The sequence below is a fragment of the Podarcis vaucheri genome (genome assembly GCF_965113315.1).
Source record: "Podarcis vaucheri genome assembly, chromosome: 3".
Classification (NCBI taxonomy): Eukaryota; Metazoa; Chordata; class Lepidosauria; order Squamata; family Lacertidae; genus Podarcis; species Podarcis vaucheri.
In genome coordinates this window covers 23,147,063-23,166,634 of record NC_138761.1, presented here as the reverse complement: position 1 = coordinate 23,166,634, position 19,572 = coordinate 23,147,063, and the positions used below count along the sequence as shown (strand labels likewise).

General features: G+C 42.8%; 2 protein-coding genes across 2 annotated transcripts in view; both read left to right on the top strand.

Moving 5' to 3' along the window:
• The window catches only part of DYNC2LI1 (dynein cytoplasmic 2 light intermediate chain 1), a 60,193-nt gene extending 56,907 nt beyond the window's left edge, over positions 1-3,286 (top strand). Inside the window, exon 24 of the mRNA XM_082218064.1 lies at positions 2,987-3,286. Within this exon, the coding sequence (XP_082074190.1) occupies positions 2,987-3,127 (141 nt within the window). The 3' untranslated portion in view covers positions 3,128-3,286. The remainder of the gene's footprint in view (positions 1-2,986) is intronic.
• Positions 1-11,975, top strand: part of PLEKHH2 (pleckstrin homology, MyTH4 and FERM domain containing H2) — a 140,874-nt gene extending 128,899 nt beyond the window's left edge. Inside the window, exon 29 of the transcript XR_014218166.1 lies at positions 11,958-11,975. The gene's annotated coding sequence lies outside the window, so the exon portion shown is untranslated. The remainder of the gene's footprint in view (positions 1-11,957) is intronic.
• Positions 11,976-19,572: the final 7,597 nt, after the last annotated feature.

The following is a 19,572-nucleotide window of genomic DNA, read 5'->3' as shown; positions in this document are numbered from 1 at the left end:
CTTTCTAGGTAACATTTCTCATGAATATAGCTATTCAAATATTGTGTGCACGTGTTAACCACAATTTTGGGTTAGTGTTGCACACACCCACACCCACAACTTACATGCATTTAACTTGTGCACATTCAGCTTCATGCATGTTGCAAAAAAAGAAAAGAAAAAATTAAAAGGGTGGAAAGGGGATGCAGTTCCAGGAAAAATGACTTTGGCAATCCCATCTGACATTGAACTCAATGGGTTCTGACTATACGGTAAGTCTCCTACTTGCACAAGGGTTCAGTTCTGGGAACTGTGCCCCAAAGCAAAAACGCATAAAGCCAGGAGGGCCTCCTAAAAAAACCAAACTGCTCCTCTCATTCCCAGACCACCTCCATTTGCACAGATCACCTTCCCCTTGCTCTCAGACCACTTTGCTTGCCCTCCGTGCTCTTGTCAGTCCCTGTCTCACTCTCCAACTCTCTGACAGCGCCCAATTACTCTCCCAGGGTGAGTGCAATGGCTGATGGGATTGCCAACTCTTGTTTCCCACCCTTCTGCCACCGTCTGACATTTTTTCCCCATTGCGTATTTTGATTTCCCCCACAATTTTCCAGATTATTTATTTATTTACTGACCACGTAAGGTTGCAATCACATAAGAAAAAATGAGCATAAGTTGCAGGCTTACTGTACACGATTTTGGCTTTAGGTCTGACCCCTGGAACATAACCCCAGTGCAGGTTGTAGACTTGCTGTACACACACACACACACACACACACACACACAACTCTGGATTTGTACCTTTTATATTTATTTTATTTTATAATATTTTTATTGATTTTCCAATATCGTTCCAATAGCAGCCTCATTATAACAATACCAATTTTATCCAATCAATACAATTATTAATGCCGATTGTTTTATTGATTTTGAACTATGAAACACTGAGAGGCCTCTGTCGATAAGCCAGTATAGAATTGTCTAACGAAAGGCAATTAGTCTTACTGAGCACTTGGGGGCACTCATCTTTCTGCAACACCCTACAATTCTAAACAGATGCACCTGGGCGCAAGTCCCCCTGATTATAGCTTGGTGGCAAGAATGCAGTTCTAAAGGAGCTCCACTCCTTTTCAAGAGGACTGCAAAACAACTGCCTCTCAGCACCCATCAGCTGCTGGACACTGACAGTGTTTCCCCAAAGAAGCTGGCTCTGGTTGCTGAGAAGAAGCTCCTTCGAGGTCCGTTTCTGCTCCTTCTCAGCATCCAACCCGTAGCGCTTTTGAAAAAGTGCTGCCAGCACCCACCAGCTGATTGGCTCTGGTCGTGCCCCTTTGAAGACGCACACTCTCACTGAGCATCATCTGATCGGTGCTGAGAACAGTCAATTCAGCTGCACAGGAGTTTTGCAGGAGGGGATTTTTTTTGGAGGGGGGGTGGAAGGTCATGGCACCTCCCCTCAATTCACAATATGTATAGTGGTACCAAACTGTGGGAGGCAGTGGAAGATAGGAGTGCCTGGCGTTCTCTGGTCCATGGGGCACGAAGAGTCGGACACGACTAAACGACTAAACAACAACCACAGTGGTACCTCGGTTTTCAAATGTCTCCATTGACAAACATTTTGGTTTTCAAACGTCATAAACCTGGAAGTAAATGCTTCGGTTTTTGAACACGCCTCGGAAGTCGAACATGTTTCACGGCTTCCGCTGAGTGTAAGATCCCGAGGCCTAGTTTTCGGCTGTTGAGTTTTCAGTTTTCGAATGTTTCAGAACTCAAACAGTCTTCCAGAACGAATTATATTTGAAAACCAAGGTACCACTGTATATGTATATATGTTTGTGTGTAAGCTATAATATTTCTTTAAACTATCTGATAAAGGCTTCCATTCTTCAACAAAACAATCATCACTAAGTTCTCTTATTTTAGCTGTTAACGTTGCTGATTCAACATAGTCCATCAGTTTGGTTATCCATTCTTCTTTGGTGGGAACTTCTTCATCTTTCCATTTCTGAGTGTAAAGAATACAATATATATTCCTAGCAAGCCCCATTCACACAACCGAGACTCTTCAATCATGGCTGGCAGCTGGGGTGGGGGTAACTTTCAACTTGGAACCTCTAACTATTTTTCTTTAACCTCCTGTGCCTGCTTGTGTTTTGTTGTGGCTTCGATTGTCAAACGAGGGATGATGGGGGAAATTTGGAAGGATGGTTGTTTTTGTTAAAGAAGCAATAATTCCCTTCTACACACCTCAGCTGTGAATTTTCTGGAAAACAGTGTTTAGAAATTGCACCGCACCACCTCTCAAATGATGCTCATGCACTCATCAAGAGAGTTGTCACAGTTTTTGCAGTGACAGACAGTCGTAACTGAAGAGCCTCTTATCTGAACTTTATAGATAGCTTCCGCAAAGCATGGACACAAAGAGAAACAAGAGCAATGTCAAAAGGAGAACGGGTTTGCTTCTTTCCTGGAATGTATATGGAAGAAAATTTAAAACAGGACAGGGCAGCATTTAATTCAGTAGTGATTGGAGCCTATTGAGACTGGTAGGGCGTAAGGCAGGAGGCCAACAGTGGATGGCGCCAGAGCAAAGGCAACTAATTCTACTTTTCTCCACATCCTCCTCCCTGCTGAGTTCTACAAGTACCAAAGAGCAAAGGTGTTTATACCAACTTATACCAACTCAGACCATTGATCCATCTAGCTCAGTATTGTCTATGCTGCCTCATAGAAGCTCTGCAAGATTTTCGACCAGGGACAAATCTGGAGACTGCACCTGAGATCTTCTATATGCAAAGCAGATGCTCTATCATTGAGCTGTAATACAGACATACGCCTCTCAGAACAAATAATGGTTTCATCTTCAGATCTACTGTTTCACTTGCATGCACATTTAGATATTTATTTAATTAATTGATTGAGACCCACTTATGAGTAAACAATTACAATTTATTTAACTGGAATTCAAACTGATTGATTTAATTGGAATTTGATTGACTTACAGGTACTCCAGTCTCTGGATTTAGACCTCCAGCCCCACTACGCAATTTATCTCATCTTGGTCAGTATTTCCACCACCTTCTTGGTTTTATACTACTTATCTCTCCGGTTCATCAAGCAGAAATCAAACCAGGACTGGCAATAATAACATGACATCATTGATCATGGTGGCAGGAGTCAAAGCAGAAGAGAGAGCGTTCACACGGGTCCATATTAAATGCCAGATCTAACTCTTGCAATAAAGGCAACACTTAAAATGGTCCACAAACCATTGTTTGTGTTTATTTAAACGCTGCAAAGATTATTATTTTTTGCCTTAATTGGTCTCAGCAGTGCAGTGATTTGGATAAGCCACCAGATGGCAGCAAAATACAACGGGTTAAAATGCTGAATTTATGTCCCTGCCACATTCTTCTTGTAGCAGGGGGTTGAAGGAAGCCGGTTGTTAAGTCAAGTCTTCAGGACTAGATGACATAGATAGTTGTGTCACTGGTAAGATCTGTGTGATTTACATATGGAAGCATTTTTTCAGAAAACGGGGTGCTATTCTAAATGCTTCTCAATAAGTCACAAAGAAATACATCTCTCACTTTTAAACTCTGACACCTCCAGATATTAGACAACGGTTCCCATCCTTCCATGATGCCTTTGGGCTGATGTGCGTTGAAATCAAGCTCTGGAGGCTTAGAGGCCTAGTCACACCTGCCCTATATAAATCAATTGTGTCAAAGGATGCCAATATAAGATCTAATCAATAATCCTTATTTGTATTTCTTTTGGATAACGTGGAGAATTGAGCAGACCCTTTCTAGGAAGAGCTACAGTGCAACCAAGAATGCTTTGTTACATAGGAGATTATTTTTTATTTGAAGAGAACCTCAGGGTGTAAACTGAATTTCTGTTGCCTTTTGGAACCCAGCTTTTTGTTGTTGTTTTTAACGCAGGCTTTGCCAATCTATCGTTTTAATATAGGTTTCAGCAACCTGGTGCCCTCGACGTGTTTTGTGCTGGCTGAAGCTGATGGGCAGCCCAAAATGTCTCAGGGCACAATATGCAAAGCCTGCTTTAATGTATTTACGATATAATTATTTTGAGCAATTCACAGCACAGTTGTAGACGTGTCTACTCAGAAGTAGGTCCTACTGAGTTCAGTGGGGCTTACTCCTAGGTAAGTGGGTACAGGACTGCATCCTTGAGAGCCAGTGTGGTGTAGTGGTTAAGAGCAGTAGTCTTGCAATCTGGGGAACCGGGTTCGCTTCCCCGCTCCTCCACATGCAGCTGCTGGGTGACCTTGCACCAATCACACTTCTTTGAAGTCTCTCAGCCCCACTCACCTCACAGGGTGTTTGTTGTGGGGGAGGAAGGGAAAAGGAGATTGTTAAGCCGCTTTGAGACTCCTTAGGGTGGTGATAAAGTGGGATATCAAATCCAAACTCCTCCTCCTCCTCCTCCTCCTCCTCCTCCTCCTCTTCTTCTTCTTCTTCTTCTTCTTCTTCTTCTTCTTAGTAAGGGATGGGATATCATGCTATAAAAAGGATTCTCCTCAACCCACTCTCTGCCCACCATCAATAAGTACTTTACCACAGTGTTTTTCTATTAGACCATCACTCAAATTCTGCTGGAAAACTGGGAGCAGACTGGATAAGCCCTAACCTTGCATTAAAGTCATGCTTTAACCCAAAACTTTTCAAAAGTACATCACCAGGTGCTATAGGAGAAACTGGGACGTGCCCCATATATTGAGTCTTTTTCTTTTATTTTAAAAAAGCAACTCAGCCCTTACAATTGATATGTCTTTTTAGAAAGCATTGATATATTATGTTGTTTGCTTACTGTTAACGCACACAAATATCACATTGTTGACAACACAGAAAGCCCATTGTTAAAAATAATTGTAGTCTATTCTGTTTTTGAAAAGATCCAGAAACAAGCAATATTCTCTGCTGTAGGGTTTTTTTAAAAAAACACACACCAAAACATTACATTTCGGTTCTGCGGTCGTGGTGCTAAGGGCAATCCACAGCACCAGAAAATCACCTGGGTCCTTATGCAGCAAGATGGATGTGCTCAGGGAGAAAGGATCTCAGGCACAGGACAGATGCAGGTGCACATCTGGACCGGGGTGCTGATCCGAGTGCCATCTTGATGGCTGGGTGCACCACTTGATTCAGATAAGAGATTGGGGGCAGTGGAAGGGACTGTCCATTTGGTTTCCTAATAATAGAATTCATAGCACAAAATAATTTTTAGAAAAGGGTTGGTTTAAACCAATTTATATTTGCTAAAGTCCAATCACAAATCTTGTGTCAGTGCACACGTGTTTAGAACCAGGTGAGCTATGTCTTACTATTATTCTCAATTATTTATCCTTATATTTATTTGTCCATTCCCCCCTCCCACTTCAAAAACGAACTCCAAGTGATTTACAAACACAAGGATTGAAAACAGACATAAAAGCAAGAAAGAGGAAATCCGACACAACTTCACTGAAAGATAAGCAGGAAATTAAGATCCGAAGGCCTGAGTGAATAAAAATGTTTTCACTTAATGCCCAAAGACACACAGTGATGGTGCTAGGGTGCCTTCCTGGGGAAAGCATTCCACAACTAGGGAGCCACCACTGAGAAGGCCTGTCCTCATGTCACCACTACATGCAGCGGATGCAGAGGTGGGCCTCAGAGGACAGAACCAGATGAAGAATGCTTGCTGCCCCAACAGGCTGAAAATCATATTAGAGTAGTGTTGACAGACCTTACGCTAATGGTTGCAGACTATACACACACACACACACACACACACACACACACACACACTAGTACCTCGGGTTAATTCGTTCCGGAGGTCTGTACTTAACCTGAGACTGTTCTTAACCTGAAGCACCACTTTAGCTAATGGGGCCTCCCACTGCCGCCGCGCCACCGGAGCACGATTTCTGTTCTCAACCTTAAGCAAAGTTCTTAACCTGAAGCACTATTTCTGGGTTAGCAGAGTCTGTAACCTGAAGCGTATGTAACCTGAAGCGTATGTAACCCGAGGTACCACTGTATATATGTGTGTGTGTATATATAAGTTTATAAAAAAAAATTCCCATCTTTCAACCTTAAAAATTTACAAGTAGTAAACAGTATTCATCATCATCATCATCATCATCATCACCATCATCAAATCTTTATTGGCATCACATACAAACATTCAGAATAAATAGGCCAGAGCGATCTCTTTGCCATTTCAACAGCACAATCATTTGCCAAAGGGAAGAAGAGCCGAGCAATCTATTTCATCTCTGTGGATCTCCAGTAAGGGCAAGATCCTGTAGCGTACTTTGGCGACAGAAAATCAAATAGTGGAACTTATCTACTGTCTTGGTGAGCTCCTGGTCTCTCCCCTGTAATAAGAAGCGTATAACCTCTGTCTCTGGTTTCCATGTTGGAATACGTAGGTGGTCTAGAAATTGTTGGCGGAGATCATTAAACAGTATTCCTAGCACCTACAGGTTAGAAGAAAATGAGCCAACTGAGTTTCCCTGGGGAGGATGCTCAACAGAGAGGACCTTATCACCAGTGATTGGCCACCTCACCTCAGACAACGAGGGTAACAAGAGCAGGTCAAATATTCGGAACCATGTGGCAAGGAGTGGTATTATATTCCATTTTCTAAAGTAGCCCTAGCATTTTAAACGGCAAAGTGACCTACTATCAGGCATGGGATTTTCATAGTGTACATGGAGGTTGTCCACAGAGTTTGCCCTCTTCGTTTCAGTGAAGGAAGCAAATGCTTCGGACATTTAGCGCCTTTGGGGGGGGGGAATGGAGAAAAGTTTATACCTCGGTTAAAACCATTCAGATAAGCAGAGGTGGAAATGTTTTGGTTTGTTAGTTTGAAATAATAATAATAATAATAATAATAATAATAATAATAATAATAAATTTTATTTATATCCCGCCCTCCCCAGCCGAAGCCGGGCTCAGGGCGGCTAACAACAATCAAATAAACAATCAAATAATCATACATTCTAAAAATATTTCATTATAAAATTAGTTAAAATCAAATTGATGGCAACCGATTAAGCAAGATTTTGTGCAGGTTGCCAGAGGAGGGGGTCAGGCTGCGCCCTGACCAAAGGCCTGGCGGAACAACTCTGTCTTGCAGGCCCTGCGGAAAGATGTCAGGTCCCGCAGGGCCCTAGTCTCTTGTGACAGAGCATTCCACCAGTTTGGAGCCGCAGCCGAGAAGGCCCTGGCTCTAGTTGAGGCCAGCCTAACCTCTCTGAGGCCTGGGACCTTGAGGATGTTATTATTTGCTGACCGTAGGTTTCTCTGTGGGACATACCAGGAGAGGCGGTCCCGTAGGTACGAGGGTCCTAACCAGATTTTTTTTTTTAGTAGTAGGCTTAGAAGGACAGAGAGATGAAATCCTTTTATTGTGTGTGTTTCTGATGAGGGTACCCATATTTCTTCTAGGCAATGTTTCATTGAGAACCACCAGGTCTCAAGCCAAATTGGAAATCACAGCACCCAGCTTAGGAGTCATCCCTCCAGTGAATGGGCAATGGCTGAAGTAAGGGACTGAAGAGGAGGTTGAGATTCCTGCATTGCAGGGGGTTAGACTAGATGTCCTTTGGCGTCCTTTCCAACTCTGCAATTCTCGGTGGCACACGCATACACAGCAGCACATACCAAAGGCCTTCTGCAGCAGACAAGCACAAGTGTGTTTGTGTGTGTGCATGAAAAGTGTGAACGGAAGTAAACTTCAACGATTTTGATTTTTTTCTTTTTAAAGAGAAAGTAGTAAAACCAGACTTTCTCCGTCTTTCATGGCATCATTAAACTGTCAAGATAGTGGGCCATTTGATTCTTAATTATTCTTTTTATTATATTTAAGACACTTTAAAAAATGATTTATGCTTCTGCATAATGTTCTGTTGTGATTAGGATCTCTTTTCTAGTTCACTGTAGTATGGAGACTGTACATTGGCAACTTGGTTCTTTCTCTCGCATTCTTTCTTAAAACATGCGCGCGCACACACACACACACACACACACACAGACATTTTAAGGACTAAATTCAAGGCTGACTCTCTGTTGTGAATGCAGTGTGAGGCTCAACCCCCTTTTTTCAAAGGGGGACACGTGTGAAGGGAGAGAAACAAAAGGGGGGGGAATGCAAAAGCCATATGGGACCACTCAGAATTCAAGGGGCAAAAGATATCAGGATATGACATTATCATTTACTTCCTCCTTGAGAGCGTCTTTCCTTTTGTGAAACGAGTCAGGCAGCTGACATTGCTTAAACAGTCTTTTTAACGTTTCAAAATTCCACCCTCTAAATGTTCTGCAAAAGGGACTAAGCTGTGTGAATGTTTCAGAGGTGGTGTTATGACAAGAGGAGAGACGTACATACAATAGGACTCGGGGAGAGCAGAGCTACAACAGCTTTCTGGTACTTTAGAGCTGAGAACTCCTCACAGGAGGCGACCATGCGCGCGCCGTTCCATTAAAAACATGTGTCAGGTCTCGTATTATCTCCCACTCTGTCCTTATGTGCACAGAAAGACCGATGGATTGCTAGCGTACAGATCAGGAATCGGATACATGCAACAGCATCCCAATCTGTGTGCAGACTGTAAAAAGTAATATACCACAAACACGGAACGAACAGCACAATCCTGTACATGATGACTCAGAAGAAACTGCACTGTTTCCAGTGGGGCTTAGTGTACCTGGTAGAGATGAAAAGGATGGACATTCTCCCCATGGATGTGGTTCCCCAGGCTAAAATGGCATATTACATTTTGAGGGAAACTGGAGGGGAAAAGTTCTACTGAAGATGTGAGGGTTAACTGGTGCTGAAATAATGTTGAGGCTAACTAGGCATGCATCTAGTGAGTGCTTGGTTGGGAGAAGAGTGGGAGACTCATTTAAGCTGAACTTTGTAAGAAAAGGAAAATAATGATGTATATAATTTCTAGGTTACATTTATTTGTTTTAGCTTAAGGTGCTTACAAATTCATTTCTCTGCCCCAAAGCATGGAAATTGTAAGCTAATGCTCCAGCCTTAACTTTTGCATCTCTGAAGCAATAAATACTTTCTACCATCTCAATGTTAAAGCCATGGTTTTCCCAGTAGTGATGTATGGAAGTGAGAGCTGGACCATAAAGAAGGCTGATTGCCAAAGAATTGATGCTTTTGAATTATGGTGCTGGAGGAGACTCTTGAGAGTCCCATGGACTGCAAGAAGATCAAACCTCTCCATTTTGAAGGAAATCAGCCCTGAGTGCTCACTGGAAGGACAGATCGTGAAGCTGAGACTCCAATACTTTGGCCACCTCATGAGAAGAGAAGACTCCCTGGAAAAGACCCTGATGTTGGGAAAGATGGAGGGCACAAGGAGAAGGGGACAACAGAGGACGAGATGGTTGGACAGTGTTCTCGAAGCTACCAGCATGAGTTTGACCAAACTGCGAGAGGCAGTAGAAGACAGGAGTGCCTGGCGTGCTCTGGTCCATGGGGTCACGAAGAGTCGGACACGACTGAACAACAACCATCTCTATTGTTGTGTTCACTCGCACCTATATTTTCCCCTGGTCCTTCAGCTAAATTTCTCTCCCCCCCCCTTAGTATAAGCAAATACATTTATGCCATGCTATTTAACAGCATAAAAGCTCCATCAACTTCACCATTCTACTTCCAACAATAACCAGTCAAGATAGAGGGTTACATACGCTTCAGGTTACATACGCTTCAGGTTACAGACTCCGCTAACCCAGAAATAGTACCTCGGGTTAAGAACTTTGCTTCAGGATGAGAACAGAAATCGTGCTGCGGCAGCGCTGCCGCAGTGGGAAGCCCCATTAGCTAAAGTGGTGCTTCAGGTTAAGAATATTGTATTTCCAAAGCAAGACAACAAGCAGCAACTGCTAAATATTCCAGTTTTAATTACATGTGAGTAAAATGGGGGCACATACAATAACTCTTCATACCAGGATAGTGAGCTGCAAAATGTGGGGGGAAGTATTTGGACAGAATGCTTATGCGTTCCATTTTCTGCATTTCTTTGTATAGAATATTCAGGCAAGAATATACAGCCGAACAAGAGAGAGCGCTTTGTGTTTGCTTCCACTTAATGGCTTCTTTGGCCTGTGTTCCGAAAGTCAGCTCATGTTTCTATTTCAAGATGCATGAACTTCACTATATATTTATCTGAGCAAGTAAAAACACAATCTCCTCCAAGGGCAAGATTACTTGTGGATTATAGAACATTGACAGTTTCTTCATTCTGTGTGTCTAGAATACTTTCCTCTCTCTCTCTCTTTTCTCTCTCTCTCTGGGCCGTCATTCTCCATAAACATCAGAACAACTTGAACTTAATCATAAAAAAAAATAATCACACAAACTCTTGTTTGGAAGTTTTGATCCTGTTGACTTTATGGTCCCATCAACAGGCATGAAGATGTGTGCGGGGAAAATATATAAATTTATGTAAAGCCCTCCCTATTTGTAGCTTGTGGTACTACACAAAGCACTAAAACACAGTTTTTAGTACCCCTACCTTAAATTCTAGCTTTTGATGTCTGGAAATAAAGATGGTAATACCTATTTCCCATGTTTTGCTGGCACATAGAAATTTGATATTTTCTATTATATTTGGTGGAGTACAACCAGACACAGCCTTACATTCAAATTCATTAGGGCTTTCCAAAATAACCCTAATGATTTGGCTTGAGCATGGAGGCTGTTTCCTAAGAGATGTATGCAGGATGATTGGCACCAAAAAGCCGTGTCCATGTGGTGGCCAGATCATTTGTAAGGACCTGATTAGGTGAATCAGTGGTATCTCATAAAACATCTCCATGCCCCAAGGCAGCTGAGACATCAGCAGTGCCAGATTTAGGGGGGTTGGGCAGTTCTCCCTGAGGAGAGTGCAAAATATTAGTAATACTGAGATGAACCATAGAAAAAGTAACTGTGGAAATATTGTGAAAATAAGAAATATGCTCCCTGCTCCCTGTTTCCATATATAGAAGCTGAATCTTCAAAATAGGTGACAGAACAGTTAAGCCCCACCCCTGTACCTGAGAGAACGAGGCTAGCTTAGGGTGTAAAGGACAGGCCACGTGGAAACATCTGCTCTGTCTTCCAACAGAGAGAAACGAGTGGGGGCTTTAGAGTAAGGTTACCAGACGTCCCCGTTTCCCAGGATTTACAAATCAGTCCCCATACAAAATCCATTGAAGTTGAAAAGTGTCCCCGGATTCATTGAAAAAAATCTGGTAACCTTACTTTAGAGGAGACCCTGCTACCGCTGCTCCCCTGCCAATAGGGATGGGGGGCAAATGCAATTCAGCTCACATTCAAATGATCTAAGCTGCACTTGCTGAAACCAATTGTGAACCAAATCACAGCCAGCCTTCCAAAGTTGCTCTTCTCTGAATTTTGCAATGCAGTTCTTCAGCCAAAGAATGTGTGCAAGAATGCATATACTCTGCTAAAGTGTGCAAAAAACTGCACAGTTTGGTGAAAATAACCAACGTGCATTATATTGTGGAGGATTGCTTTGCAAAACTCTGTATATTGGGCAAAACTGCGCACACAAATCTGTATATCAGTTTGGCACTAAGACACTGAAAAAAATTCAAGAGGACATGAAGAAAAGAATTCTCAAACTGATATAGAAATGTGGGAAACTGTATCGATGATTGGATAAAAAAAAAAAAGGAAACAGGGGAAAATCAGAACTGGGTCCATCCCTATCTGGCACTTGCGATGGCCACCTTCCTCCTGCCAGCCCTGAAAACCACACATAAGTACCATACAGTGACAGAAAAGGTAACAGAGCACATATTGTGAAGCAGAAGGTCTCTGCTAGTAGTGGTGGCTGGTGTCCATTGGAACTGGTAGGACAGAGGGCAACAAATTCTGGTTTTGTACCCATCTTTCTGGCTGCTGAATTCTACAAAGGCAACACTGAGATGGAGGTTGTTGTTGTTTAGTCGTGTCCGACTCTTCGTGACCCCATGGACCAGAGCATGCCAGGAGGAGGAGCAAGCTAATAGGCAGGACCACCCTTGGGGCTGATTTTAAGTAAGAAGGCAGGCAGGCAGGTGGGGAGTAGCTCAGGTCAGACTGAAGTTGTTAGCACAGCGCTCCCTTTGCTCTCCTCCACTGGCAAGGGGACTTTGAGGCCTGGTGCAGTTTACGATAGGTTCCCCCCCTTTAAAAAGCTGCATTTATGGGGGGGGAAGGGTCTAAAAAGAACTCTCTCCTGCATAAAGACAGCTTTTTGTTGTTGCTTTTAAGAAAGCTACAGTGGTGCCTCGCAAGACGAAAATAATCCGTTCCGCGAGTCTCTTTGTCTAGCAGTTTTTTCGTCTTGCGAAGCAACCCTATTAGCAGCTTAGCGGATTAGCGCTATTAGCGGTTTAGCGGATTAGTGGCTATTAAAGGCTTAGCGGCTTAGCGGCTAAAAGGCTATTAGCGGCTTAGCGGCTTAGAAAAAGGGGGGGGAGTGAAAAAAACCCGGAACACTCACAAGATGTTTTCATCTTGCGAAGCAAGCCCACAGGGAAATCTGTCTTGCGAAGCAGCTCAAAAACGGAAAACCCTTTCGTCTAGCGGGTTTTCTGTCTTGCGAGGCATTCGTCTTGCGGGGCACCACTGTAATGGACCACCCACTGCTTGGGGTGGCACGTCAAAGCGACTAAAAGTTGCCTCTCAGCCTCTTTGTCCTGGAGCTGAGGCTCCTGCTACAGTTCCATCCATGCTGACTCTTATGGTTGCATGGTGGGCGAGAAGCAATAATGTGCGTGCGTTTCTCTGACATGTGGCTTTTTAAAAAGAAAATATACCTGTGAGCCAAAGATGAACAACAACAGTTCATACCGAGTTAGCAACCATTAATTAAGGAGACAACGTTTAAAGCAGTGGGTTGAGGTGTATTCCACCCCACCCCCCAGAAAAAAAGCTCCTTAACCCTTTCAGTGGTTTACAGCTGACTGCAAGGCAGCCGACGAAAATATATATCCCTTGCTTACAATGCAGCATAACTTTTGGAGCATTGGGGTGTCTGTGTTTTGAAATGGCAGCTGAGCTTGGTATTTTAATGTCGAGTGCTCTTGGCAATACTGAAAAGCTATTTATCCTTTTTTGACTCCCCACTAAATTCAGATCTTACATATTTACTACAAACTGCGGCTCAGCTTGAAGTGATTTGACTTGCACTTCTTTAGAGTACATGTCGAATTTCTTGTTCCTACTCTTGACAGGAAAGTGAGCTTTAATAGGTTTCAGGAGGAAAGGGGTCTGTATGGATGTGTGCGCCTGGAAGATTGACTCAACGTTACAAAAACACATTCGTTATATTGGTTTTTGCCTCATCTAACTTGGAAACCATTTCCTTCCTTCCTTAATTAATACTGGATGACTACCTTAAACATTTTTTTTACGTAAGTATTTTGCTTGAATGAAAGTCGATTTCCTCTCATCCCTTCTCTTCTGTTTGCTTTTCCATAAATATTCTAGCAAATGAGTTTGTTGGCAGCTGAGTGCAGAGAATCGGCATAAATATTCAATCAGAGGAACGCGATTCCAAGCATTATAGTCAACCAATAAGAAAAGGTGATCTATGGAAACGCCTTCAAGTGTACAGGATGCATATTCAGATTTCATTGCTTAAGCAGGCTTATTTGCAGAAAATATTTAATGAATTTTAAGTAAGATAGAATTGCCAAGAATGGCTATATTCACCTTCGTGTTCAGAACTTTAATACTTGCGGTGCATTTAGCATTTCTCAGCTATGAACAATTTCACAAGCGTTAAAATCGGTAAAAAGTCTCGCTTCAGCCATAAGGCAAAACCCATCTCCACATTAGCCAACCAGAGCTTCAACAATGCAAGTCAACCCACAAGAAAAGAACAGATGTATAAAATCTTCTGTGATTCGATACAATAAGCACACAGTAAAGGATGTGAAAGAGAAGGAGGAGAATTCAAGGAGCACTGATCCTAAAAAAATTAAGACCAACGACAACAAAATATTTAAATATATTGGTATTAGGAGCCGACCTAGGAAGGGAGATGGACCTTTGTGTGACAAGGGAGACAAAGGTGTGCTAAAGGAGGACAAGGAGATTGCAGAGAAGCCAAATTAATTTTTTTTCATATCTTTTCACAGTGGAAGATGTAGCTCAGGGACAAGCTGAAGTTGGGGGTAGGGAGACTGGGGATTTGGAGATACTCATGGGACATCGAAAGACATCAAAGGGGTAGCAGACTGTACACAGGAACCAGGAGAAGGAGACATCTCCAGAACCAGAGGAGCCCCTGGTTCCATGGATATTGCGGGCTCTGAGGCATCAGGAACAGTGGGAAGTGTCCTTCAGGAGACTGAGGCAGGCAAGGGAACACAGCCCAGCTCACTAGTGGACCAGGTGAAGATGATGAGACTTGTTAGGTCTGGGAGGAGGTTGTGGTCACTCAGCTGGATTAGGCTCAGGGCAGGTGAGGATCATACGCTTTGTCAAGTGGAGAGGCACAGCTGCTCAGCTGGAGCAAACTCAAGTGCATCAAGCAAGATTGAGAAGGATACAAGGGAAACAGAATCTGCTCAACTTTCTCCATTGATGGACCACAGCTTGACTGCTTTGGGAATGCTGCTGGACCGGCGTGATTTCAGGACTAGCCCCAGGTGTTCCAACCCTGGATCTTCTGCAGAGGTGGGAACCTGACCTTACAGACTGATGTTGAACCTTGCTTATTGTCTTGGACCTGAACTGGTATTTGACCATTTGGACTATGTGACTACTCTCTAGTGTTGCCCTTGGGATTGTGTGTCCTATCAGGAATTATTTCAGGGTATGCTGAGGTTTAGGACACAGAGTTGGAAGGGACCACAAGGGTCCTTTAATCCTACTCCCTGTAAAGCAGGAGTCTTTTACACAACAACAAGAAGATTATTTGTTTGTTTGTTTGTTTGTTTGTTTGTTTATTATACCCTGCCCATCTGGCTGGGTTTCCCCAGCCACTCTGGGTGGCTTACAGTACATATAACAACATAGTAAAACATCAAACTTAAAAAACTTCCCAGTACATGGCCATCTTTGGGTGTCTTCTAAAAGTTGTGCCGTTCTTTATCTTCTTGGCATGTGATGGGAGGGCGTTCCACAGTGATGCCACCACTGCTAAGAAGGCCCTCTGCCTGGTTCCCTGTAACTTCTTCCTGTGAGGGAACCACTAGAAGGCCCTCAGAGGAGGACCTCAGTGTCTGGGCTGAGTGATGGGTGTGGAGATTGCTCCTTTGGGTACACCTGGCTGAGGCTGTTTAGGGCAACAATATTGATTGCGTTCCTTTGATATTTTATAAGGAAAGGTAGGGTATGAAAGTAACAAATAAAACAAACAAATCAATAAAGGGGCTAGCATAAATAAGTGGGGTGGGTTATTTCTGGCCACGTTATAGTTTCAGCATTGCAAGGAAAATCAGACTAACTGGACTTTGATCAGAAAAGCCCTGCTGGATTCGACCAAAGGTCCATCAAGTCTTACATCCTGTGCCCATAAGTGGCCAACCAGATGCCAATGGGAAGTTTGAAAGCAAGACATGAACACAATAGCTCTCTCCAGCTATTGTTCATGAGTAGCTAGTACTGAATCCCATCATTTATCTATACATTCTGTGAAGAAGTACTTCCTTTTACTTTCCAGAATCCTCCATAATAAAGCTGCAGTGGATGACCCTGGGCTCCAATTTTAGGAAAGTGGAAGGGAAGACCTTGTCTTATTGACCTTCTACAAAACAGATGTAATTTTATCACTCCCCTTTCACATCTCCTCCTTATATACCTTTGTTTTTGGAAATTAAAAAGAGCCAAAATTTTGAAACCTTCCTTTGTAGAGGCGCACAGTTCTCTCTATGGAATACCACAATGTTAATGAAAGTGAAAAATGGGTTAATTTTCCATGAGTCAGCATGTAACCCATTCTCCACAATGTTGCTGTAGGCATCTTATGGCTATCTTATTGGTGCTGCTGGGCAGAACTGGTGTGTAATGCTGGGTATATTAGGGGCTCAGGTTACAGCATTCAGGGTGGGATAGAGCAGAGAGTGTGGAGCACTTTGTGATGAGGAGTTGGAAGACTATGCAAGACTGAGGACTTTGTGAAGAGTTGCAGGACTTTTCAAGCAACTGAACTCAATACTTGAATTGTGCACTTTGGCACAGCAAGGATGTTTTAAGCAAAGAACCCTCTCTGGGCTCAGAGAGTGGAGGCTGTTAGCATATTTCTGTTCAACCTTAAAAAGGGAGCAGGCTGTTGTTTGAGTCACAGTCTGCGTACTTCCGGCTCACAGGAAGTTTCTCTTTTGTATATAGCTTTCGTTTTCTCTCTCTGCCTGGACACGCAGGCAGTCATGTTTTACTTTGTTCTGACCAACGCTGAATAAAGTTGTAAATAATGCTCTCCTGAGTGCATCTTTCGTTGTGCGAACTCTGCAAAGGGCGTGCACAAGTCCTTGGAATGTGGGACAGCTGTTTCTGAGGCTTGTGTCGCTAATTGACTGATACTGCTGTTCTACGGGAGGTTGATGGATCATCCAGAATCAACGTGGAGGCATGATGGCCTTTGTCTCCCTGGCAGTATCCCAACAGAGGCTACTTGTAACATCTGTAAATAGTTTGTGTATAAAGAGTGTGTTTGGTAGGGTTGCCATATCTCCAAAAGTGAAAATCAGGACAGAGTTGTTGAGCTTTTTTGAGTTTGGCATTTTGGGCATGATTTAACCCCTGATGGCAGTTTTCAAGGACATCTGCACAATTTCTGAAAAAATAATCCAGGACGCCATTTTCAGAGGTGAAATTCCAGGACATGTCCTGGAAAATCAGGACATATGGCAGCCCTAGTTTTGGTGTTGGGCTAGTAAAGAGAGCTCTGCTAAACAGCTGTTTTTTTGTGATGGTCTTAACCACTTGACTGAGCTTCCATGGTATGCACACACAACACGCAACACACCTTATGTGCAATGGGGCATATGAAAAAAACAGTTGTCACCTAGTTAATTCTCTGAACTCTCCACTGACAATATCTCAGGGTTCCTTCAAAAAGGAATGTTCTATATTTTTTCAATAATATTTATTTATTTTCATTTATATACTGCTTAACTACTATGGTTTCTAAGCAGTGTACAAGAAATACAACACAGAAAGGTAAAAAGTTTAATTGAAGAGCGAGCACACATGTCAAAACCTCAGTACAACTAAGAGCCAAGTTAGATGTTCCATGCAACTAGTAACCTTAGAGCCCAGAAAACGCAGTGAAAACATATCCAAATTTCAGTCAACTTCCCAAATTACCACCACTAACCGTCTGTCTTCTTTTTCTTTTCCTGCTTCTTCTTTTGTCAACAAAACAATAATCAGATCCCAGATATGATGAGCTTCAAAAGGCAAAGGCAAGCTAGCTGCTTAGGGAATAATTTACCACAAAGATAAGCAAAAAAAGAAGAAGGAAAGACTAATTTTCTTTGCTGACAAGTAGAATACAAAACTAAGGTAACTGGTCTTTAGATTCCTAAAAAAAATCCCCACACATGCCGGTGTTTTGCCGAACTTAGTCTGTAATGGCATTTGAAACCATTTTGGTATGATAAGAAGCCAACTCAACGCTGGCACAACATTCATTTTGTTCTTCCTTCAATGGTCGCGGCTTTCTCAGTCTAACAGTCTAACAGTTTCACTCCTTTCTAAATGAACAAAGCCTTCACTGCTAGTAATCATTTACAGCGATAGTTTGGCTAAGTATTATCTTTATTCAAAAAAGCAATTCATTTCTCTCGTCGTCCCCCCCTCCTTCCACCGGTTACAATCAACTGTTTGGGGTGTGCATTATCTCTGATGTGGTCTTTTTAAAAGAAAGAATAAAGAAGAGGGTATGAATATTTAGCTTTGTGCATTTCATGGAGAACTCATCAGCACTTCCATATAATAAAAAGTACATTATAGCTGCTTTGTAATATGTTCAATGCCAGGAGCCTGATAAATTTCCACTGAACACACTCATGTGCACGAGTAACAATAGCAAAGCTATAAATTACCATAATTTTTCTGCCCCCTGCAGTTAGTGGTACAACAGACACTTCCCTGAAGGTGCTGCTTAGAAAAGATATTCTTACTAGGACAAAAAAACCACAAAAAACCCTGCATTCCTTGGCACACTCCGTACTGCCTTCTGGGTGATTTTCATACCACAAACACCTTAGACAGGTAGATGGGGAAAAGAAAAGGCAGGATTTGTGTGTCTTAATAGTTGTTTACATCCTTAAAATATTGTATTGTTTAAAAGGGCATCTAAATGTAAACACTGAGCATTTTCCAATTAGATGAGGACTTTTTTGGGGGGTGTTACCTTGTGTATGCCCACAAATACTTACCTTCATCTCTTCATTTATTTGTGAACTACAGTCCATTTCAGATGCATGGAGTTTTGTCTTGAGTCACAGAGGATTTTTGGGGGAGGGACGGGTGATAAACAGTGAGGTCAGAGGGTGATGCAATGCAGAAAAGTACAGGGAGTGTGAATTATTTAATTAACAGTGGTAGTTCACACACACCTTGCCAACAAAGGTCCGTATAGTTAAAGCCATGGTTTTCCCAGTAGTGATGTATGGAAGTGAGAGCTGGACCATAAAGAAGGCTGATCGCCGAAGAATTGATGCTTCTGAATTATGGTGCTGGAGGAGACTCTTGAGAGTCCCATGGACTGCAAGAAGATCAAACCTCTCCATTCTTAAGGAAATCAGCCCTGAGTGCTCACTGGAAGAACAGATGCTGAAGCTGAGACTCCAATACTTTGGCCACCTCATGAGAAGAGAAGACTCCCCGGAAAAGACCCTGATGTTGGGAAAGATGGAGGGCACAAGGAGAAGGGGACGACAGAGGACGAGATGTTTGGACAGTGTTCTCAAAGCTACCAGCATAAATTTCACGAAACTGCGGGAGGCAGTGGAAGACAGGAGTGCCTGGCATGTTCTGGTCCATAGGGTCACGAAGAGTCAGACACGACTAAATGACTTAACAACAACAAGTTCACACACACAAAAATACTGATAACAGCTATCCTGGCATTGGTAAGTTCCTTAACACAACTGATTGGATCGAACCTTTGGGTATATTGCAATTCAGAGATTTCCCATTTCAGTCTCCCTTTCAAGTTCCATTGCTCTGGGACAACCACTGCAAGGTCACTACAGAGTGTCCTGGAAGGTTTAAATGCCCCCCCCCGGCATTTAGATCTGATATTCCTGTTGTCAGATTTGTTTCCATTTATTCTTTTGCATAGAGGCTGCCCCCCCCCTTCTTGTGCTATGCTAACACAGTAGGGGATTGTTGGTGGATGAATGCATACAGTGGCACCTCGGGTTAAGAACTTAATTTGTTCTGGAGGTCCGCTCTTAACTTGAAACTGTTCTTAACCTGAGGTACCACTTTAGCTAATGGGGCCTCCTGCTGCCACTGCACCGCTGCTGCATGATTTCTGTTCTCATCCTGAAGCAAAGTTCTCAACCTGAGGTAATATTTCTGCGTTAGCGGAGTCTGTAA